The sequence below is a fragment of the Tupaia chinensis genome, unplaced genomic scaffold (assembly GCF_000334495.1).
Source record: "Tupaia chinensis unplaced genomic scaffold, TupChi_1.0 Scaffold000279_1, whole genome shotgun sequence".
NCBI classification, from domain to species: domain Eukaryota; kingdom Metazoa; phylum Chordata; class Mammalia; order Scandentia; family Tupaiidae; genus Tupaia; species Tupaia belangeri.
The window spans coordinates 170,690-193,292 of record NW_006159762.1 but is presented as its reverse complement, the minus strand read 5'-3'; the positions used below and the strand labels follow the sequence as shown (position 1 = coordinate 193,292).

The 22,603-nt window shown below is 40.5% G+C and overlaps 1 protein-coding gene across 2 annotated transcripts in view; it reads left to right on the top strand.

Annotated features, from left to right (window-relative positions):
• ZKSCAN1 (zinc finger with KRAB and SCAN domains 1) overlaps window positions 1–22,603 on the top strand; it is a 55,975-nt gene that overhangs the window by 8,838 nt on the left and 24,534 nt on the right. The window contains exons 2-6 of one of the 2 annotated variants that reach the window (XM_027772506.1): window positions 7,868–8,378; window positions 9,113–9,266; window positions 11,697–11,788; window positions 12,094–12,220; window positions 13,942–14,750. In XM_027772506.1, the coding sequence (XP_027628307.1) occupies window positions 7,953–8,378; window positions 9,113–9,266; window positions 11,697–11,788; window positions 12,094–12,220; window positions 13,942–14,750 (1,608 nt within the window). In that variant the 5' untranslated portion in view covers window positions 7,868–7,952. Of the gene's footprint in view, window positions 1–7,867; window positions 8,379–9,112; window positions 9,267–11,696; window positions 11,789–12,093; window positions 12,221–13,941; window positions 18,522–22,603 lie in introns of those variants that run through there. The other variant, XM_014588444.2, reaches the window with a different exon arrangement.

Below are 22,603 nucleotides of genomic sequence, written 5' to 3'. Positions count from 1 at the left end.
ATGTGTTTCAATTTGTCAGGTCCCAGACTCAAAACACAGTGTTAGCCATGTGAGATCCAGCCCCCTTAACCATCAGGCCAAGGGTTGTCTGAAGCTTTATCTGTTCAGCCGTCAATCACTTCTCAGGGCTCATCTAGCACTTGTTTTGATATCTTAGAATGTTCTGATTTGTACTGTAGTTATTTGTATAAAGGAATCATCTTTCCATCTTTTTATTCTGCCTCAGTTTCATGCATATGCAGAAAATGTTTAAGAAATGGAATAATTTGGGCTAGCCAGGTGGCCTAGTGGTTCAGGTGTCCTGGTGGTTAAAGTGGCTGACTTCCACATAGCCAACTGTACAATTAGTGTCCTAATTTGATGGCTTGGAAAACAGGCTGAGTGCCTGTGCGTGCATGCCCAAAATTTTGACAGGAGAGTGGAAGCGAGGGGATTGTGGCATGGCCATCTGCCTGAGGGGTGGGGACAGGTGCTTCTTGCTTTCCATCCCCTCCTTCTCTCTTTGTCCCTGGCAAAAATTATAACAACAGTAATAATTGTAACTCTAAGGAATTAAGAGACTAAACTGATCTGAAGTTTAAAAACTAAGTATATTTATGCCAGCAGGAAGGGTGGGGTACAAAACAGGTCTGAAGGGACCAGCAGTTAGCATAATGACTATGTTGCTGGACTCCCGTGTAGTCGACCGCGGTTTGAGTTCTGGACCCAGTGGCTTAAAACTCACACCGGACGCGTGTGCATGCGTGCCCAAGATCCCAAGAGGAGAACGGAGGAGAAGGGATTGTGGCGTGGGCCATTCCCCCTGGGGGGGGGGTGATTTCTCAATTTCTGTCTCTCTGTCTGTCTGGCGGGCACACACACCCTATAGCAAAAACCTCTCAGAAAAAAAAAAAAAAAAAGTCTGAAAGAATCAGTGGGAAGGGCTAAAAGGTGGTTTGCAACAAGACTTTTAGCAGTTTAAAATCATTGGAGATGGGATTTACTTCCTGAGTTTTCTTTACATTTGTGTAGAAAGCCTTTTTATCCCCCTTAAAGTTATTTCTTCGTTGAGAAGGACAGTCAGGCCCAACAGGGTCTTCACACCGAAGATCCATCCCCATGCTCAGTCAGCCCAGATTACAGGCATATACACGTGCACCCAACTGGTTCAAGAAAATTCCAGGTTATGAACCTGAGGCCTTTTCCATTTGTGTGTGTCTAGTTGTGTTAACATTATGCTATCATGTGGCCCCAAGAAAGCTTTTCTTTTTTTTTTTTAAGTTTGCTGTAGTATACATGCACTCATTGGAGAGAAACAGAGAAAGTGAGAAAGCACACCTCAGGAAGGATAGCTACACCTCAGTCCCTTCTGGGCACACACATGCACCAACATGTCTTTCAAGCTGCCAGGCCTAGGAATTGAACTACACAGTTGACCCTGTGGGCTCTAGCTGCCTTAACCACCACTCACCTGCTGGTGAAAACTTTTGAATATAATGTTTGCTCTTGTCTTATAGGCTTATTTTAATAAGGATTTTTGTTTTTACAGAGAGAGTAGAAAAACTAATCCTGTGATATATCTGATTATTAAAATCATAATCCTTTAAGTTTGTATTTATTTCTTCGATGAGTGAGAGAGACCACCAGGCACTCCCCACTAGGATCTTTTATTTTTTTAAGTTTGTGTATTTTTTCCATGTCCAAGAGACAGAAACAACCCTCCAATAGGGTCTGGATGCAATCATCTACCCCCAGCCTTTACTCAACCCCTTATCATGGACATACACATGCCTCTTCTACTCATGGAGATATCCAGACTTGAATTGGAAACCTTCCCATGTGGGATTGCCTCATAGAGCATTGTGTCTTACCACTGCACCACCGATGGCCCCCAACAGGGTCGTTTTCAGGCTGTAGTCTACCCTTTGCTTCTGCCAGTCCCGAATCATGGGCATATGTGCCCAGCATGTTCAAGGAGGTCTCCAGATGCCCACTCAGAACCTTCTTGTGAGGGTCAGCTTTACAGAGCATTTTATTACTGCTACTTCATTGTCTGGACCCCTGAAAATCATAATCCTTATGATTAAAACAGTCACATGGGGCCAGGAGATGGCGTAATGGTTATGTCGCTGGACTCCCATGTCGTTGACCACAGTTTGAGTCCTGGACCTGGAGGCTTCAAACTCATGCCAGGCACATGTGCGTGCATGTGCAGAATCCCAAGAGGAGGAATGGAGGATAAGGGATTAAGGTGTGGCCTTCCCTATGTCTTTCTGTCTCTGTCTCTCCAGCAAGTGTATACACCCTATAGCAAAAATCTGAAAAAAAAAAAAAAAAAAAAGTCATGAACTTTTTTGGTCATATATTCTTACTTGTAAAAGCTATATACAATTGCATATGTGTACTATTCTGCCAGTATTTTATATTATAAAACAATACATTAAATTGCGCCATTTAAAAATAATTTTTGTACTGTTAAATGTACATGATCTCTTTTCCCCTAATATTTTTAATGAGGTGTTTTTTTTTTTTTTTGCGAGATCTATAGTATTAGAAATCTTTTTTTTAAGAATTATTTATTTTTATTATATTTATTCCTTTCTTTTCTTTTCTTTTCTTTTTTTTTTTTTTTGATTTGACCAGAGAAAGACACAGAGAGAGAGAGCGGGAAAGTGAGAAAGGAAGCCGACTTGACCCGTGGTCGCCCATGTGGAAGTGTCCAGCGACTTAACCACCACGCCACCTGCTGGTCCCAGTATTAGAAATCTTTTGTAGGATGCCAGCACGTGGCACAGTGGTTAAGGGTGCTGGACTCCCACATGGCTGACCACGGTTCGAGTCCCAGACCTGGTAGCTTGCTTTCTCACTTTCTATCTCTCCCTCACTCTCTCGCTCTGTCCCTCTCTGGTCAAGTTTAAAAATAAATAAATAAATAAAGTGAAATGATTCTTTTTAAAAAATCTTTTGCAGACTGGCAGGTTGGGGGAGGTGCTGGCCTCTCACATGGTTGACCATAGTTTGAGGCCTGAACCTGGTCACTTACTTTCTCACTTTCTTTCTATATCGTCACTTTCCTTTTCTCTCTCTCTCTCTCTCTCTCGTGAAATTAAAAAACAATAATAAATAAATTTAAATTTATTTAAGTAAATTTGTTCTGTCTTACATCTAAAAAAAAAAAAAGTTTGCTAGTTTAAAACTCTTAAGTTTAGGGGCCAGCAAGTGGCATGGTGGTTAAGGCGCTGGACACTCCCACATGGCTGACCCGTTTGAATTTCACACGTGGTGGCTTGATTTCTCACTTTTCTTTCCCTCTCTCTCACTCATCAAATTTAAATGAATGAATAAATAAAATTAAATAATTAAAAAAAAACTCTTATGTTAACTCACTGATAGAGAATTAGGTGGTCTGTTTCTAAAAGTTCAATTTGATGCTTAGTTTTGATGGCTGTAGAGGTGAAAAAAGATACTTCATGAAGATTTGTAAGTTCAGGGACCAGCAGTTAGAGTAATGGCTATGTCGCTGGACTCCCATATAGTCAAGTCCCTGACCCGGTGTTCAAGTCCCTGACCCGGTGGCTTAAAACTCACATAAGGCGCATGTGTGTGCGTGCCCAAGATCCCGAGAGGAGAATGGAGGAGAAGGGATTGTGGTGTGGCCATCCCCCTTGGGGGGTGATTTCTCACTTTCTTTCTCTCTGTCTCTCTCTCTGTCTGGCGAGCGCACGCGCCCTATGGCAAAAACCTCTCCAAAGAAAAAAAGATTTGTAAGTTCAGTTGGAAGAATACATGGTCAGTTCTGCTTGGTAAATCATAATTGCTTCTACCTACCACCCACGTTGAATTTTTATTTTCTTAATGGTCATAGGATACGAATATTCACCAGAGAGACAGAGAAAGAACACCCCACTCCAGGACAGGACATGGTCATGCTGTAGTCTCCTCTGTTTCTCTGTCCTGTCAGAATTCTGGGCATGCACACACTCATGCAGGCATGTTTTCTTGAGCTGCCAGGGCCAGGATTTGAACTACAGTCAGCCATGTGGGAACTAGCTTCCTTAACTACAAGGCTGTGCAGCCAGCCCCATCCTAAAATTTTGATTTTGAAACTCATAGAATACATTTCCATTTTCCATGACCTTAAATATCCTGTTCTTACAAACCAATCAAAAGGTGGTGGTTTGGGGCCAGCAGATGGCATAATGGTTACATCACTGGACTCCCGCGTAGTCGACCGTGGTTTGAGTCCTGGACCCAGTGGTTTAAACTCATGCCGGGTGCGTATGTGTGCATGCCCAAGATCCTGAGAGGAGAATAGAGGAGAAGGAATTGAGGCATGGCCATCCCTCCCTGGGGAGTGATTTCTCACTTTCTGTCTCTTTATCTCTTGTCTTTCTGCAAGCGTACGTGCCCTATAGCAAAAACCTCTCCAAAAAAAGGTTTTTTTAAGAATTATTAATTTTATTTATTATTTTCTTTCTTTAGAATTATTTCTTTAATTTTATTATTTTTTAATTTGTCCAGAGAAACATGGGAGTGGAGGGGAGGAAATGTGAGAAAGCAAGACACCAGGTCCAGGACTCAAAATGTGGTTGGCTATCTGGTAGTCCCATGCCCTAACCATCATGCCACCTGCCGGCCCCAATTATTATCTTTTTAAAATTTGCCAGAGGGCACATGCACTCACCAGAGAGAAAGTGAGAAAGCAAGCCACCACATCCGGGACTCAAACTGTGTTTGGCCATGTGTAAGTCTGGTGCTTCAACTACCATGCCACCTGCTGGCCCCAGTATTCTTAACAGACTACATACCTACTAAAATTTTTCATCTGGATGATTTTAAAACAGGCTAGAAAGTATTTCCAAGTTTGGGCCAACCACATGGCTGGATCCCACATGGCTAACTGCAAAGTTTGAGTCCTGGACCTGGTCACTTGAAAAACATGCCAGGTGTGTGTGTGTGTGCGCGCGCGCGCATGCGTGCACACTCAAAACCCCAAGAGAAAGTGGAGGGGTGGGGAATGCAATGTGGCATCCACCCGAGGGGTGCTTTCTCTTCTTTTTTATTATTATTATTTTTTATCTCTCTAAGGAGCACACACTACCTACAAAAAAGCAAAAATATGTATTTCTATTTCTTAAAAATATGCGCATATTAGGGTTTTTCCAAGATACTTGGTATCATTTTTGACAATTAAAGTTACACAACAATGGGAACATTTTATATATTTGTTTTCATAAGTCTTTTCTCACACTTTTCTCCCCCTCTACCATGTGTGTACATGTGCTCACTGGAGAGAAACAAAGTCATAAATCACCTCCTAGGTAGGATGGCCGTGCAACAAACCCTTCTTTATTCTCCTGTTGGAATTTTGGATATGCAGGTGCACACACACATGCACTCAGTGTGGTTTTTAAGCCACCGGGTCCGGGACTCAAACCTTGGAGTCAGCCATGTGGTATCCAACTCCCTTAACCTTCATGCCCCTTACTGACTTCTTTTTTTTTTTTTTTTTAAGCAGTTACTCTTTCACTTACTGGTAACTTTTTGTTTGATTTAGAGAAACATTGGGTTTTACTTCTTAAATATGGCTAACACCTTGCTTTAAATAGAAGCTTCATCTGTGCCATTTTCTTGTGTGCTTATTTATGCAGCAGTAGTATTTCCTCCAGTTTCTCTTCAAGAATCTTTAAAGATGCTTGTCTTCTATGCAGGTGAAATTAGTTAAAGCTAATAAAGTAATAGACATACATCTCAGGTAAACTGGGACACTTTACGATGTCTACAAGTGAACAAGTGCAGACACTTTGACACCCATCTGGAATGTGGGGGACAGGGAGGGAGGGACCTTCCACTCTCAAGATGTATCATGTACCCTATACAATGTGATACTTTGATATTTAGAACAAGTGATAGTATCAGTGTCAATTTATATTGGGCTGTCTAGAAAGTCATGACACATTTTTGCATCAGAAAAACATGGCATGACTTTCCCAATGACCTAATATATAAAATGGGGCTCAGTTTCTCTCATGTTTAAAATATAGACGTTAGGGACCAGCAGGTGGCATGGTGGTTAGGACTGGACTTCCACATGGCTGACCACAGTTCAAGTCCCAAACCTAATGGCTTGTTTTCTCACTTTCTCTCTCTCTGTCTCTCTCCCTCCCCCTCTCTCTCCCTCTCCGTCTCTTTCTCCCTCTCTCCTCCTCTGTGTCTTGATCTGGTTAAATTTTAAAAATAACAATAATGATAAGTAAAATGAAGGAAATAATTCTTTAAAAATATATATAGATAGCTAGACAGACAGACAGACAGACTTTCTGGACCAGCAGATGGCATAATGATTATATCGCTGGACTCCCATGTAGTTGACCACAGTTTGAATCCCAGACTTGGCGGCTTAAAAAAAAAAAAACTCATACCAAGTGTGTGTGCATGTGTGCCCAAAATCTCAAGCAAAAGGAGAATGAAGGAGAAGGGATTGTGGCATGGCTATCCTCCCTGGGGGGGTGATTTCTTGCTTTCTGTCTCTCTGTCTCTCCAAGGAGCAAACATGCCCTATAGCAAAAATTCCTCTAAAAAATAAATAAATAAAATATAGACTTTAAAATATAGTTGTGTTTTTTTGTTTTGTTTTTCATTTTTTGTTTTTTGTTTTTGTAGAAGTTTTTGCTTTAGGGCATGCACTTGCCAGAGAGAGAGAGAGTTAGTGAGAGGGAAAATGAGAAATTTTCCCACAGGAGGAATGGCCATGCCGCAATCCCTTCTCCTCCAGTACCTTGGGCTCGTATGTACATGCATACAGCGTAAATTTCAAGCCACTGGATCTGGGACTTGGAACTGTGGTCAGTCATGTGGGAGACAAGTGACATAACCATCTGCTGGGTCCTTAGAGACTTTTTATTTTTTAAAGTTCTTTTTTTTTTTTTAACTTTTTTTACTTTTTTAAAACTTTATTCATTTTTAAAATTTAAATGAGAAGAAGGGAATAAAATAAAATAAAATAAAATAAACATTCTGTCATTTTCTTTCTTTTTTGGAGAAGTTTTTGCTACAGGGCACGTGCGCTCATCAGAGAGACACAGAGAGACAGAGAGATAGAAAGCAAGAAATCATCCCCCAGGGGGGATGGCCATGCCGCAATCCTTTCTCCTCCCTTCTCCTTTTGGGATCTTGGGTACACATGTACACATGCCCGGTGTGAGTTTAAGCCACCAGGTCTGAGACTCGAACCCCAGTTGACAACATGGGAGTTCAGCAACATAGCCATTACGCCAACTGCTGGTCCTCTGGCGTATTCTTTCTGTGTCCCTAGAGAATTTTATAATTTGGAAACTGCAGCTTTAGGCTGGCCAAGGCACCCATACAATCAATAAAAATAGCTAACTGTTAGATGAATAAGACCTGGGCTTCAAATTTGGCTTAAATATTGATTCCACGAGGTAGACACCTGCTACTGAACCTTAAGTTATCTAATCTTTGGTTATGTCATCTGTAAAATGGTATAAAAAGTTCTGCCTGCCTGCTTGGGTTATGGTTGTGAATGTGGGAACAAAAGAAAATTATGCATGTACTGCTTTAAGCCCTGTACCCTGCTAACATTAGCTGACCCTGGGCTAAGTACTGTAAATGCAGAGATGTTGTGACCTGCCGTCTCCCTGGAGATAAGTTTTTCTGACTCCAGGTAAACACCCCAAGGGTGAAGTTTGCCAGTTTGAGGGTTCCGTTTACACACCTTAATCTATGAAGTGACAGAACAGTACAGCTCTGTAGTTCTTTTCTTCATTATTCAGAGGCATCTTTAGTGCCTTAAAATGTAGCCTTGTATGAGTTAGCATCACAGGTCACTCTTTGTAAAGGACACTAAAAACTTGTTTTACTATTTCAGGAATAGTACAGAAAGAGATAACATAAAATACCTCCCAGAACAGAAAGGTGTGCACAGACTGATCAAGTCAGCTCCCTGAGCCTGAATGATGACTGCTGAGTCAAGGGAAGCCACAGGTCTGTCCCCGCAGGTGGCACAGGAAAAGGATGGCATCGTAATTGTGAAGGTAGAGGAGGAAGATGAAGAAGACCACATGTGGGGGCATGATGCCAGTCTGCAGGACACGCCGCCTCCAGACCCTGAGATATTCCGCCAGCGCTTCAGGCGCTTCTGTTACCAGAACACTTTTGGGCCTCGAGAGGCTCTGAGTCGACTGAAGGAACTTTGTCATCAGTGGCTACGACCAGAAGTAAACACGAAGGAACAGATCTTGGAGCTGCTGGTGCTGGAGCAATTCCTTTCCATTCTGCCTAAGGAACTCCAAGTCTGGCTGCAGGAATACCGTCCTGACAGTGGAGAGGAGGCCGTGACTCTTCTGGAAGACTTGGAGCTTGATTTGTCAGGACAGCAGGTAAAAAGAAGTGAAACCTTCTGTGTGAGCAGGAGGTAGACTTTGAGATTGGAGCTGGGAGAGAGTTACTGATTTAAAGCTAACGTTAGTAGTATTTGTGGTGTTAACTCATTCTGCTGTCCTTAGATTTTAAAACATGCTCTGGTCTTTCTTCCTTGCTTCCACAAGCATGCTTACAATCTTTTCTTTAATATTCTACTCCTGTTCTAAAAGTGACTTATCTGGCCAGAGGTGGCATCATGGTTGGGGTGGCTGAATCCCACATGGCTGGATGCATGGTTCAGCTCCAGGACCTAGCGGCTTAAGGGGTGTTGGGCTTGTGTGCGTGCATGCCCAGAATAGAGAGGATGATGGAGAGGAAGGGATTGTAATATGGCTGTCCCTCCTGGAAGGGTGCTTTCTCACCTCTCTCTGGCAACTGCAAAAATTTTAAATTTTTAAAATTAAAAAATGAAAAGATTGGGAACCAGCAGTTGGAGTAATGGCTATGTCGCTGGACTCCCATGTAGTTGACTGCGGTTCGAGTCCTGGACCTAGTGACTTAAACTCAAGGCAGACACATGTGCGTGTGTGCCCAAGATCCCGAGAGGAGAATGAAGAAGGGATTGTGGTGTGGCCATCCCCCCTGGGGGGTGATTTGTCTCTTTCTGGTGAGTGCACGCACCCTATACCAAAAACCTCTCCAAAAAAAAAAAGAAAAGATTTATTCACAAAACCAACTTATTTGTCCTCAGGTTCCAGGTCAAGTTCATGGCCCTGAGATGCTTGCAAGAGGGATGGTGCCTTTGGATCCTGTTCAGGAATCCTCAAGCTTTGACCTTCATCACGGAGCCACACAGTCCCATTTTAAGCATTCATCTCGGAAACCCCGCCTTTTACAGTCTCGGGGTAAGAAGCAAGATTTTGTTTTGGGGAAAAGAAGTGAATTCAGTATGGAAGAACTTTCTCTGTGTTGCTGGGCACCTGTTATAAAGAAGCTTGCTTGTTTTTGTTACTATAGATTATTGTCATTATAACAAGATACTAGAGAAAACATAACTTGCTGACCAATCTAAAGAGTTAAGTGATGTTACTCAGGAGGTAAATGAGCTGTTTATGATGAACTTGATGGCCATTATATTATTTATTGAATTGTTACCACATTTTCAGCAGTCAAGTATTGAGAACAAAAGATACGTTATTTCTAGCCTGGGTCTGGAAACACTCTAATGTGTCATAAAATATCTTTAAGAGGATCATAAATCTTTTAAAAGATCTATTTTATGGGGGGCCAGCAGGTTGCATGGTGGTTAAGGTGCTGGACTCCCACATGGCCAACTGCGGTTCAAGTCCTGGGCCTGGTGGCCTTCTCAGTATTCCCTCAGTCACTCTCTGCCTCTTTGGTCAAATTAAAAAATAAAAAATAATAACAAATAAAATTAAATTTTAAAAAGTTTTTAAAAAGATCTATTTTATTTGACACACATAAAATGTTATATAGTATTCACCTTTCTAGGTTATTTTCAAAGATTTCAAGCAATGGGAAAAAAATGAAAGAAAAAAATGTTTTTCCACCCTTTGGTTGAGGAAGATGAGAAGAAAAATCAACACAGGGTCATGCAAATAAAAATCAATTTATTTTTCCATTTACAGGAAATAGATAATATCTTTATTCAGTTTTAAAATAAAAATACGTGCATAGGAAGTTCATAAAACAATAAAATCAGTTGTTTAAAGTACAGTTCAAGAAGGGCTGATCAAGACACATTCCTGAATCACTGTGTTTACTTCTAGGTAGGAATATTAGCTCATGAAGCTTAAGGAAGTGTTTCCTCAGCCATGCCTCCTGGAGGACAGCCAGCAGACAGATGCTAGAGAAACTGTTTAACTCCACCACTGTTGATGCCCTGTAGAGCTTGTAGATTTTCTTCATGCTTACAGAGGGTAACAGCAGGAAATTGGACAGGATATTCATGATCTTAAGTGCTATATTAGTGCTTCAGGTTGCCAGAGTGATATTTTTAGAGACCCTGGTATGTAATGTTGTTATTTAGTAAATGGTTCTTGAATGAATTATTCTGTTTCCTCTTTGGCTCTTTTATCTTCTGGAGTGTTTCCTAATTCTTAGAAGGTTAAAGTGCTAGGTCCTTGGATCCTTTTGTACATTTTGCTTTAGCCTATCTTATTGTACAGTTCAAAATAGTTATAGGCGGGACCAGCAGGTGGTGTAATGGTTACATTGTTGGATTCCCACATGGTCTGTTGGTTCAAGACCTGGACCCAGTGGCTTAAAACTCATGCTAGGCGCGTGTGCGTGCGTGCCCAAGATCCCAAGAGGAGAATGGAGGAGAAGGGATTGTGGCGTGGCTATCCCCCCCCCACCTTCCCAGGGGTGATTTCTTACTTGCTTTCTCTTTGTCTCTCTAGTGAGCACACACAGCCTATAGCAAAAATCTCTCTTAAAAAAAGAAATAGTTATAAGCTGGTAATTTAGTTTAAAATTTAATTTTCTAGAAGTCTTTGTAGCCCAGTATATATCCTCTATATTCCAGTAACATTTGCAAATTTAATAGTATTTGGCAGGAGGAGAGGAGTGTTAATTTTGCAATGTAAGTTTTTCCTAATTCTTCTTACGCATTGCTGTTAGTGTGATCATATGATATGTCTTTTATTATATGAGTGTCAGCCCTTATCTTTATATATTTGTAAATGTTTCATTAACATTTGAACCATGTATACATTTTATCAAAAACACTCACAAAACTGTTTATTGTGACCAAATGAGGGAGAAAAGTAGAGGGACACATAGTGGCAAAAACTTAACCCAGAAGTAAGAAGACCCCCCATACTTCCCTGCCTGTCTAGATATTACTATTAAAGATTATAAAGCTGTGTTGCATTTTTTACAAGTATAGGCATAAATGAGGTTTTAATACCTCAGTATGTTTGTAGAATTAGAAAAAATAATGAGCCCAAATTGAATCACGGGCTAATCGTTACCTATTTTTGTAGCCAAGAATAGAAACCTGAGTTCTAGTTCTGACTCTGCCATTTTTAATTTGGTGACATTATGCAATTCGTTTATCCTCTCAGTGCCTCTGTATGCCCCCTCCTTTAAAAGAAAATAATTGAACCAGGTAACTCCTTCTAGGACTCCTGTGACTCCTGCTTAAGAAGAGGTCTTGGAAAAATGGTTTCTCTTGATGTTCTCTGAAACTCTCTATTGGGTAAAGATTGAACAGTGAAAGTGCTTGTGCAGGAAGGAGAGTGCTCAAGCCCTTCTCTGAGGAAGGCTCAGTCCAGGGCTGACTTACTTACAGCCCCTTTCTCCTCTTCTAGCTCTCCCTGCCACCCATGTTCCTGCCTCTCATCACGAGGGAAGTCCCAGAGACCACGCGATGGCATCTGCACTATTCACAGCAGATTCCCAGGTGAGCAGTGGGCCCCTCTGCCCTTCCGAATTCCTTGTCTTTGCCTTTCTTCCTGGGACTTGGTAAACATTTCCAACAGGCCACTCACTCTCTTAATCCCCTGCTCACAGAAAAGCCCCACTCTCCCTCTCCATTTAGTGTCTTTCCACCTTGGACCCACTAATCTACCAGACTCTGGTCACATTTTCTTTCCGAGGGTACTATAGCTTTGCAGTCACCTCTGTCCCTGACTCCAGCTGTGGGCAATGGAAGAAATGTCCCTGAATTTGGGGAAAACTGAGTGCAGGGATCTCTTATTATTTCAGGCAATGGTGAAGATTGAGGACATGGCCGTGTCCCTCATCCTGGAAGAATGGGGCTGTCAGAACCTGGCTCGGAGGAATCTCAGTAGAGACAACAGGCAGGATAATTATGGAAATGTGTTTTCCCAGGGTAAGACTGATAAAGAATTATTGTTTTAAAGTATTGTTTTTACCTTATTTGTTAGTTAGTGGGATCTCCAGTTGAGTATCAGTAAGAATTTAGAGACTGTTGATCCCCTTTCTTCAGACCAGATGGAAAGCAAAGACAGTTCTATTCATTTAATTCCAAACCATGGTCTGATTCCAGGTGAGATTTGTTTTGTTGTTGTTGTTATTTAGATTTTTGCCATAGGGCTTGTGCACTTCCCTGAGAAAGAAAGGGAAAGTGAGAAATCATCCCCCAGAGGGGATGGCCATGCCACAACCCCTTCTCCATTCCCTTCTCAGGATTTTGGACACACATGTACATTTGCCTGGTGTATTTTTCAAGTGACCAGGTCTGGGACAGAAACCTCAGCGTTTGGCCATGTGGGATCTAGTATCTTAACCACCATTGCGGAGAGCAGCCAGTCTGAAAACATGTGATGAAAACATGTAGCCTGTGGACACATGTAGAAACATGTAAGCTACTCTAGCAGGGCTGTTGAGAAGCATCTATATATGAAAGCAGTGTCTGCCTGCTGTCGATAGTTATCTTCCTGTTGTTGATACCCAATACCTCGATACTGCCCAATATCAAGGCTAAAGGAAGTCACATGTTTTCTCTGCCTGTCTGGCAAGTACACGCCCCTTATAGCGAAAATCTCTCCAAAAAAAGAAAAAAAGAAATCCTTACTTTGTCAAGTTAACCATCACTTTGTTGATAAAATACAGAATTGGAGTAGTGTTTATTCTTCCTTTTCAAACTATCTTTCTTTCTTTCTGGTAACACCTCTTTTTTAGCAAAGTTTTTTTGTTTTGTTTTGTTTTTTCCTTTTTTTGAGAAACTTTTGCTCTAGGACACGTGCTTACTGGAGAGATAGGCAGAAAACGAGAAATCACCCCCCCAAGAGGATGGCCATACTAAAATCACTTCTCTATTCTTCCCTCAAGATTTTGGGCACATGTGCATACATGCCCAGCTTGAGCTTTATTTATTTATTTATTTATTTTTAAATATTTTATTTAACTCTATATTTATTTATTTTAATTTGACCACAGAGGGACAGAGAGAGAGCGGAGGAAAGTGAGAAAGCAAGCCATCAGGTCTGGAACTCGAACTGCTGTCAGCCATGTGGGAGTCCAGCACCCTTAACCACCATGCCTCCTGCTGGTCCCCCAGCTTGAGTTTTAAATTGCTGGATCCAGGACTTGAACTGCGGTCGACTGACTACATAGGAATCCAGCAGTACATTATGCCATCTGCTGGTCCCACAAAGAAAAATTTTAAACTTAAAAGTGTTTGTTAGAAATGGAGCATGTGCTTTTAAATGTGTGCTTCTTCCTTAAATTAATTATCAGATGATCAAATGACTGAATTGTGACCTTTGAAGACCTTTAACTACTATCCTTTCCTTTCTTTCTTAACTTGTTCTCTTTCCTCTGCTCAGTCCCTAGCTTGTCTGTTTTCACCTCTTTGTGCTTCTTTTGTTGTTATTTCTTCTTTCTTTCCATTCTGTCCTTCTTCTAATTTTCCCCCTCTATTCCCAGTTGTCCCAGTTTCTTCCCTTGTTTTCTTCCTTTTTCTATCTTGGATTGATATTGTGATGTCTTTTTGAAGGCTTGTAGACGTTTTCTGGGAAATAATATCACTTGGTTAATCCGTATATGCAAAAGAAAAAGGTACTATTTGTATTTTCTATTTATTGCCAGATTGTGAAAACAGGAATGAAAATGAAGAGTCAGCCTCAAAGGCAGAAGATTCTGCATCACGTGGGGAGACAGCAGGAAAGTTCCAGAAGGAGCTTGGAGAGAAACGTGAACAGCAGGGCCGGATAGCAGAAAGGCAGCAGAAAAACCCTGAGGAGAAAACTGGAAAAGAGAAAAAAGATTCAGGGCCAGCTGTAGTCAAGGACAAAAAGTCCACCCCAGGAGAGAGAGGTCCAAGGGAGAAAGGTAAAGGATTGGGAAGAAGCTTCAGTCTAAGTTCAAACTTTAATACCCAAGAAGAAGTTCCGACTGGAACCAAGTCTCACAGATGTGATGAATGTGGTAAATGCTTCACCAGAAGTTCAAGCCTTATTCGCCATAAAATAATCCACACTGGAGAAAAGCCCTATGAATGTAGTGAGTGTGGGAAAGCCTTCAGTCTTAACTCAAACCTAGTTCTGCATCAGAGAATTCACACAGGAGAGAAACCTCATGAATGTAATGAGTGTGGTAAAGCCTTCAGTCATAGTTCCAATCTCATCCTCCATCAGCGCATCCACTCTGGAGAGAAACCTTATGAATGTAACGAGTGTGGGAAGGCCTTCAGCCAGAGCTCAGACCTCACTAAACATCAGAGAATCCACACAGGGGAAAAACCCTATGAATGTAGTGAATGTGGAAAAGCTTTCAACCGAAACTCATACCTTATTTTGCATCGGAGAATTCACACTCGAGAAAAGCCCTATAAGTGCACTAAGTGTGGCAAAGCCTTCACCCGGAGCTCAACCCTCACTTTGCATCACAGAATCCATGCCAGAGAGAGAGCCTCTGAGTACAGCCCTGCCTCTCTTGATGCATTTGGAGCATTCCTGAAAAGTTGTGTGTAAGGCAAGAATTTGTCATCAAGCCATTCCCCTTTTGTTTGTAAAATTATTTCAGAGGTGTGTGCCCATGGAGGGAAAAAAAAAAACCAGCCTGAATAGATTTTTTTTTAAAAGTCACACTTAAGGATCCTTATAGTTACATCAGCAGTGTTCTGCCTTTTTGTAGTCTGTGGGCATGTAATTCTTCCATACAGCCCCTGCAGGGAAAAGCTAGTCATATGGATAATCCACATAAGATAAAAGCACACACAGAGTAAAATGTCAAGCTTTTCAATCATGAGGATACCTTTAAGGCTCTTTTTGGACTCTCAGTAACCACAATATAGAATGAAAGATGAAGATTGGCTTTGTGAACATGATATTGAGGTTAAGAAGCTAACTTGCTGCAAACAAGCCCTGCTTGGCCAACATCTTGCTTATTTCTCAAAAAAGAGGGACAGGTAAAACAAAAACTAAATTGGGACATGCTGCTCAAGCTAGTTATATATACAATAAGTTATATTTATATGATCACTGGTAGCCTACCAAAGCTATAGAAATCTAGGACTGTGCTGATAGTATCAAACCAAAGATTTCTATCTCTTACTGAAAGAGAGGGTATGTGCACCAGTCTACAGTTCCAAAGGACTGCAACAAATGTAGATGGTTCTATCCTCATCACTGAGATTAATTCTACTGAAGTGGCAACAAGGATTCAAAACACTTCTCTCCCTTCTTGAAATCCCTAAAGCACTAGAGCACTCCTAAATGCATTTCTTCACAAGTTAGCACTTGATCATATACTGACTTTTAATCCTTCATTGTTTCATGTATGGAAGTTTCTTATCACCCCAAAAAAGATAACTTCAGTTGACACAGGATATGTTTATATCCTTGACAGCATAGCAGCACCAGACATAGTGCTGAACACTTAAGAGGCACTCATTATGACTGACTTCTAAAGGACTTCTACATTTACGATAAAGCCTTGTGAATCTGAGTACCTGAAATATGGTAGTCTGGCCCAACTTTTAATGAGGCCCTTTGGAGCCATGAGGCATGCTAGACCTGTGGGACTTGATGGTCTTTTTGTCCTAAATATAAACGAAAGGCATTGGTTAACTGCCTGCATAAACTCTAAATATAGATCAATGAGTGAATACCACAGAATATCAAATGACTCTTAATGAAGAAAAAATATGTACACTGACTAAGGTCTTATTATTATTTAACATTTTCTGTGATAGAAATCTTAGCCAGAATTCTCTTCAGTCAGCTGCTGAACATGTGATCATTTGGGCACTTTCTCAATCACTCAGAGTTTAGATAATATAGTTCAGAAGATAGGCTTTTGGTTGCTTTTCAGAAAAAAAAATAGCATTTTTTCCATACTTTTCCAAAAACTTTGGAAAAAGCATTTGGCATCATTAGCTGGTGATTTCTAAACATATTTTGTTGGTCTGAGAAATTTGCTAATGTTCTGAGATGTAGTTGGTTTTATCATAGCCATGATGCACAATGTCTTTTCTTTCTCATCACTAAAGGTTGAGGTGGAATTATGAAACTTTAATTCCATCATCTGTGCAAGGAGAATACACTTGGCTCCCTAGAAGCTAATGATGGGAGCTATTTCACACATACAGGAGACCTAAGTATTGAAGGCTGTGTAGGTAGTTATCAATGGCTTGGGTAGAAATGGCTCTGCTTGTGAGAGAATTCAAATGATTGTGAATAGCCCTGCAGAAACTTAGAAATGTAACTAAGGACAAACCTGAAAACTGTCAGTGTGACCACTCCTTAACAGGAGAGCCCCACATACAGTTTGAGATTCTCCCTCAAAAAACATAACTGTCATTTATCAGTTTACTGTCCTACAGCTGAAGTCCAGGAGACAGCATGGCTTTATGTGAAACCAATAAGGTGTAAGCAGATGTGGCCTCAGCTCTAGACCAAACTCAAATTCTGCACAGCAGTCATTCTTTGACACTCTCTGGCTTTATTTCTTGGACCAATCACAATTTTTCCTGTTGCTTCCGAGCTGTTTCATCAGTACTGCCTGGGAAAACGTCAAGTAGTAAGTGAATTGGCAACCAGAGTATTTCTGTCCATCCAATTTAAGAAAAACAGAGATACTTCAGAAGAGTATCTAGTTTTATAGTATAGAAATTCAAAGATTTTCTTCAAATAATAAGCCACAGTGATGGTTACACAGAATATTGTTGACACTTTTGAGAAGACTTCTGCCCTCTAGAAAGCAACTGAAAGTGAAGTGCATAGATCCTGGCACTGATCCAGACACTGACTTTGTTCTTAAGAAGGAAAGGACTTTGGTTGTTCTACATTGTCCTTTTTTAAGACACAACTACAGTGCTGATGTAATTCAGCCATTATTTGGGGGTTTTGTTTTAAAATGGCAGTTAAATGTGACCTGCATCCCCCACCTTTACTTCCATTTTGTTGGGCCATTGTATTGACTTTGTTGCCTAGCCACTGGGCTTGCTCCAGTCAGCAGAGGCACTCCTTGAAGCAGCTATTTGAAGATGTGTTTTCTGAGGAAAACAAGCTATACTGTTTATTAAAATCATATGCATTGCATTCATTTATCAGATGCTCACTGAAAGTATAATTTGGGTCATCGTCAAAAACACCTACAACATCTGATTAGTGCTCAGGATGGTCATTCTAAAGTTCTCTACTGGCTAAAGTATGTTACCAGTTTAAGTACTGCATAGGTAACCATTAGCATGCTAGTTGACATAGTGGAAGTTTCTGAAGAGTTTTTACAATTTTACTTTAACCTTGCCAGGAAGAGAAGTAAAATTCTTGAAGTTGTGTGGAGGCATTTGTTTCTATTCCAGCCTGGCAGGCAAGGCTAAAACTCAAGAATGAAGATGTATGAAACACTATAAGGAAGGCACTTACAAAAACATAAAAGTGAAATTGTGCTAAATATGTGTAGAGTCACATGTTTAATATGTGGGACAATTCACATCTTATATACACCAGAGAATTTACTTCCGAAAAAAACAACCTCTTGAATGTGATAAATGTGGCAAAGCCTTTGATCACATCTCAACCCTTAGCATCAGAAAGCTTATACTGTAAATAAACTTTATTAATATTATATGAGGAAAATTTCATGTACAGCACTCATTGCTTTGGACAGAATATGAATTCCATCAGTATGTTCCAGTCATGTAATGAATTTCAGAAACACTGCAGAAGGAGCTCAATCTTCACTCCAGAGGATCCACAGAAGAAAAAAGAACAGGGAAATGCTAAAGAAAATGTACAACTTCTTTAAAAAAAATTGTTAATGTTGGGTACGTCTATATATTTTGTATGACCATAACGTCAATGTGTGTTTTGTACTTCCAACCCCTGTTTGTTCTGTATATTTCGTGTAAGCAGATTATGTATTTTATTTTAATCTATTTGACAGAACATACCACTCCAAAAGAGTGAAGTTTTGGAGTGAGTAGTGAAGAAATTGATGTGGTTATAGACAAAAAGTTCACAGAACTGAGGAGGGGGTAAAAGAAGCTTTATAGTTTGGTGCTTATCAAGTCAAAAGACAAGATTGGTAAATTCTTGAGACAGACGATGAGGGCACTAAAATGGAACAGCTCTTATAAATATCTGCAGCTTTTTGAGAGTTTTCAAGACTAGTAAGTTTACCTCTGACTTGCCAGGTCTCCATTGCAAGGAAAAGGAATGGAATCTCTCCGTGAGTTGAGAGTACAAAATATTCTGAACTAGCTAGTCAACCTGACCAACTTCTGTAAACCATGGTCCTGTTTACCCACTGTCTCTTAAATCTTAATGCATAGAATATTTGAGATAGGAAAACACCAAGGTGGGCTCTTCCCCAAGAAATAGACACAGCTATATCTAGGTGCAGCCTTGCAGGAAGTTTGAAAAGGCTTGCAATATTCCTTCCGGCTGTGCTCCGTGTACCTTTCCTGCTCCCACTTTCTTTCCTTTTTTTTTTTTTTTGGAGAGATTTTTCGCTATAGGGCACGTGCACTCGCCAGACAGAGACATAGAGACAGAAAGCGAGAAATCACCCCCCAGGGGGGATGGTCACGCCGCAATCCCTTCTCCTCCATTCTCCTCTCGGGATCTTGGGCACGCACACACACGCACCCGGCGTGAGTTTTAAGCAACCGGGTCTGGACTTGAACCGGTCGACTACGTGGGAGTCCAGCAACATAGCCATTACGCTAACTGCTGGTCCCCCCCGCTCCCACTTTCTCCCCCTGGTTTATGATTATCAGAAGAGGGGTTTTGTGAAGATTCATAGCTGTGAAGTAACTTTTCTTTTTTGTCCTAGAGTTTGTCACCTTTATTCCAGGTAATCATGCCGATCTTATCCAAAGCTAAGTAATCAGGTTCATCCTAATGTCCTCATGGAAGACTTATTGTGTGAATTGGGGTAACAGTATGAAATATAGTCAAACAGTGACAACAGTACAAGCTAAAGTATTGCTAGTAGAAGCCACATTTTTATGTCTGTCTCTAAGCACCTCAGAAGTATTTGTGAAGAGGCTGGGGTTCCCCTCTGGGAAACCAAATGAGGGTCTGCACATTGTTAAATGAAGTACAGAATCAGAGAAAAAGAAATTAAGTGGTATGAGTAGATCATTTCATAGAAGTTAGGGTAGATTTTTATTTTAGCTACTGTTGGAGAACTTAATAAGCATTATTATTTGAAAAGTTTTCCTAATGTAGATCTAGGTTTCATTTTAAGAATGGACACACTACTGTACATTTCAAAGCAGTTACTTATTTTGCTATTCAGATTAATGTTTTATGATACCCCAAAATTAAATGATCTGTTTTACTTTTCAACGCTTTGTAAAACAAACTTGAAAGTATAGGGAGGTAAGCCATCTCCAATTCTGCAGGTAAAACACAAGTTTGGGAAACAGTTTTGACATCCCTCAATACAGAATGTCTTAACATGAAAACTTCATTTCATATTGACTGACTCTGTCTAATAGTGGACACCAATCTCATTTTTCTCTGTTATCTTAAAACAGTGGAAGTTCAGGAAGGGGCTTTAGGTAGACCTCAAAACCATGGGCTGCTGTGATATTAATCTTTGAGATTCTCACCTCCATTTACTAAAGAATCATGACTCACTACCAGTTACACAGTAATAAGCAAAGTTAATTGGTCTTTAAATTTTATCCTTCAACAAGCACTCATTAAGAGGTAAAGCTGAGAGTCTTAAGACAAAAGGGATGGGATCTATGAATGAATGAAACGTGGATTTCATTCCAGTTTCAGATTTGGGTTTTCCTTTGATCCGAGAACTGGACCAGCAGCTGTGATCACCTTAAATTATTGTCATTTGATCTCCCAACAAGGTTAGGGGGATTAGGATGGAGAAGTGGGGAGAGGGTTATAAACAGCCAGGAGTAATTGGGAGGTCTGAGGAGGGAGAGAACAGAAGGTATTGGGGTTAGTGCTCACTTACCTTCCCCTTCCCCTCAACCAGGTCAGTTCAGCTGCTTTTTAAAGTTTTTAGTCTGCCCTAACAAGGATAAAGCATGTTAGACTTAGAGATGCTTCTGCGGGTAGCAGGGGTTCTTATTTGAAAACATATATGAGGGGGGTGGGATGGGAGGGAGCAGATTGTGATTATGCAGGAAAATCTTGTTCTAAAAATATATGAGTTTAGAAGTAAGGGGTGGGATATGCAAGCAAAATCAGTAATTATTTTAAAATGAACATATGTATTTTTATTATTAATTTTTAGTTAAATATAGATTATTACAACCAGGTCAACGTGATAAGCCTAAATCTATATAGAGAACTAACTCAGGCATCGTCTTGTTTATTTGTAGACTGGATACAACTACCTGTCCCGTTTTGTCATCTCCCAGTGTCATTTAGAATAAATTAGACCAAAAGAAAAAACTTCCTTTTTGTATACCCACAGAATTAAATTATTGCTGTTCAAAACTAGATTTTTCATTTTACTGGTCTGAAGAGTTCAGATGCTTGGTAGATATTCAATAAATGATTTTTAAATTGAATTTGTTTAAAATCCTCATTAACATTTCTAGAAAGACTTCTTTTGATGAACAGTGGAATCAATGGTTTGTTTTTTTTTAAAGCTAGGAAACTCCTCCACTTTGAAAAAAAAAAAAAGTAGAGACCTTGATTTTAGAGCTAAAGTTTCAATCATAAGAGAATGGCAGCAAAATTAAAATTTATATACTTTATAGTCAATAGGAGGCTGGTGGTGTCTGACAAAAAAATGTTAGAATAGTGAAGTTGGGGGAGGAAATTGTGGGGATTTGTAATATTCTCTATGTTGTTTCTCTTCTGGCTCATGGTAAGAATAAATTATCTCTAGGTGACAATACTTGTGTTTGTTTTTTGTTCTTGCTTATAAAAATGCATGCTTTAGGTAAAAAATATATATATAATTTCAAAATTGAAAACAAACTGTGATCCACAACAAAATCCTCATGCAAAACTTAATTGCTTTTACTTTGTCTCATTTAAATAATTGATTTAACCATATTTAGAAACTGAAATAGAGGTTACAAAATATTCTGGTTTCCCCTGTGCTTCAGTGTCTGTATCCTTAAGATAGGAATACTCACTCCTTTGCTTGCTTTCTAGGCCTGTGGTAGAATAATTATAAGGCAAAAAAGCAAAAGGTGGCACATTTGAGAAAAACTGCCTTAAACACAGGTATTGTCACAACCAGATCCTGGTTCACGGAAATATTACCCTGTCCTGTCCAGCTGTTTGAGCCTGACTCCCAGAGAGCAGAACCTGAGGTGAGGGCTGTCTACAAATTATGTATTTTAAGAAATTATTCTAGGGACCAACAATTAGCGTAATGGCTATGTTGCTGGACTCCCATGTAGTCGACCACGGTTCGAGTCCTGGACCCAGCAGCTTAAACTCACACCAGGCGTGTGTGTGTGCATGCCCAAGATCCCAAGAGGAGAATGGAGGAGAAGGGATTGTGGTGTGGCTATCTCCCTGGGGGGCGATTTCTCACTTCCCTTCTCACTGTCTCTCTGTTTCTCTCCAGCAAGTGAACATCCAAAAAAAAGAGAAACCAAGTTCTCTCCGTTTATAGAATATTGACCTTGTTTTCCCCTTGCTTGTAGATTGTATTTTTGTTTGTTTGTTTGGAAGCTCCTGCCCTGGCACTGAAAATAAGATCAAGGCTAATGGGGTAGAGGTAGATTACTCAAAACGATGGCCTTTTGTAACAGGAGCCTCAAAAACAGTCCTCATTTTAGATATTAGTACAGTTTAAAAGACATTGAATTCCTAGTGAGTGAAAGAATACTGCATGGCCCAGCCGCAGTGACACAGATGGTAGGGCACCACTCTACAGTGGTGGAGCCACAAGCAAGATCATGGAACGGATGGACCTGAAATAGGCCAGGCTGTGCATACACATGACCCTATCTGGCTGAGAAGCTGGGCAGATAATCACCATGTGATGGTACCCTGTGAAGGGTGCCTGCTTCTCTGTCTTTCTCTCCATTTCTCTTGGATAAAACAAAATGAATAAACCTTATTTACACTGGATGGCACATGCATTCACCACAGAGAGACAGAGAGAGGAGAAAGCATCCTCCGTGGGAAATGGTCACACCACAGTCCCTTCTTCTCTGACACTCCCTCCTTGTGGAATTATAGGCATGCGTACACACACACCTGGCATGTTTCTTAAGCCTCTGGTTCAGGATTCAAACTGCGTGTTTGGCCATGTGGGATTCAGTTGCCTTAATCTATCAGGCCAAGGAGCTGGCCCAATAAAC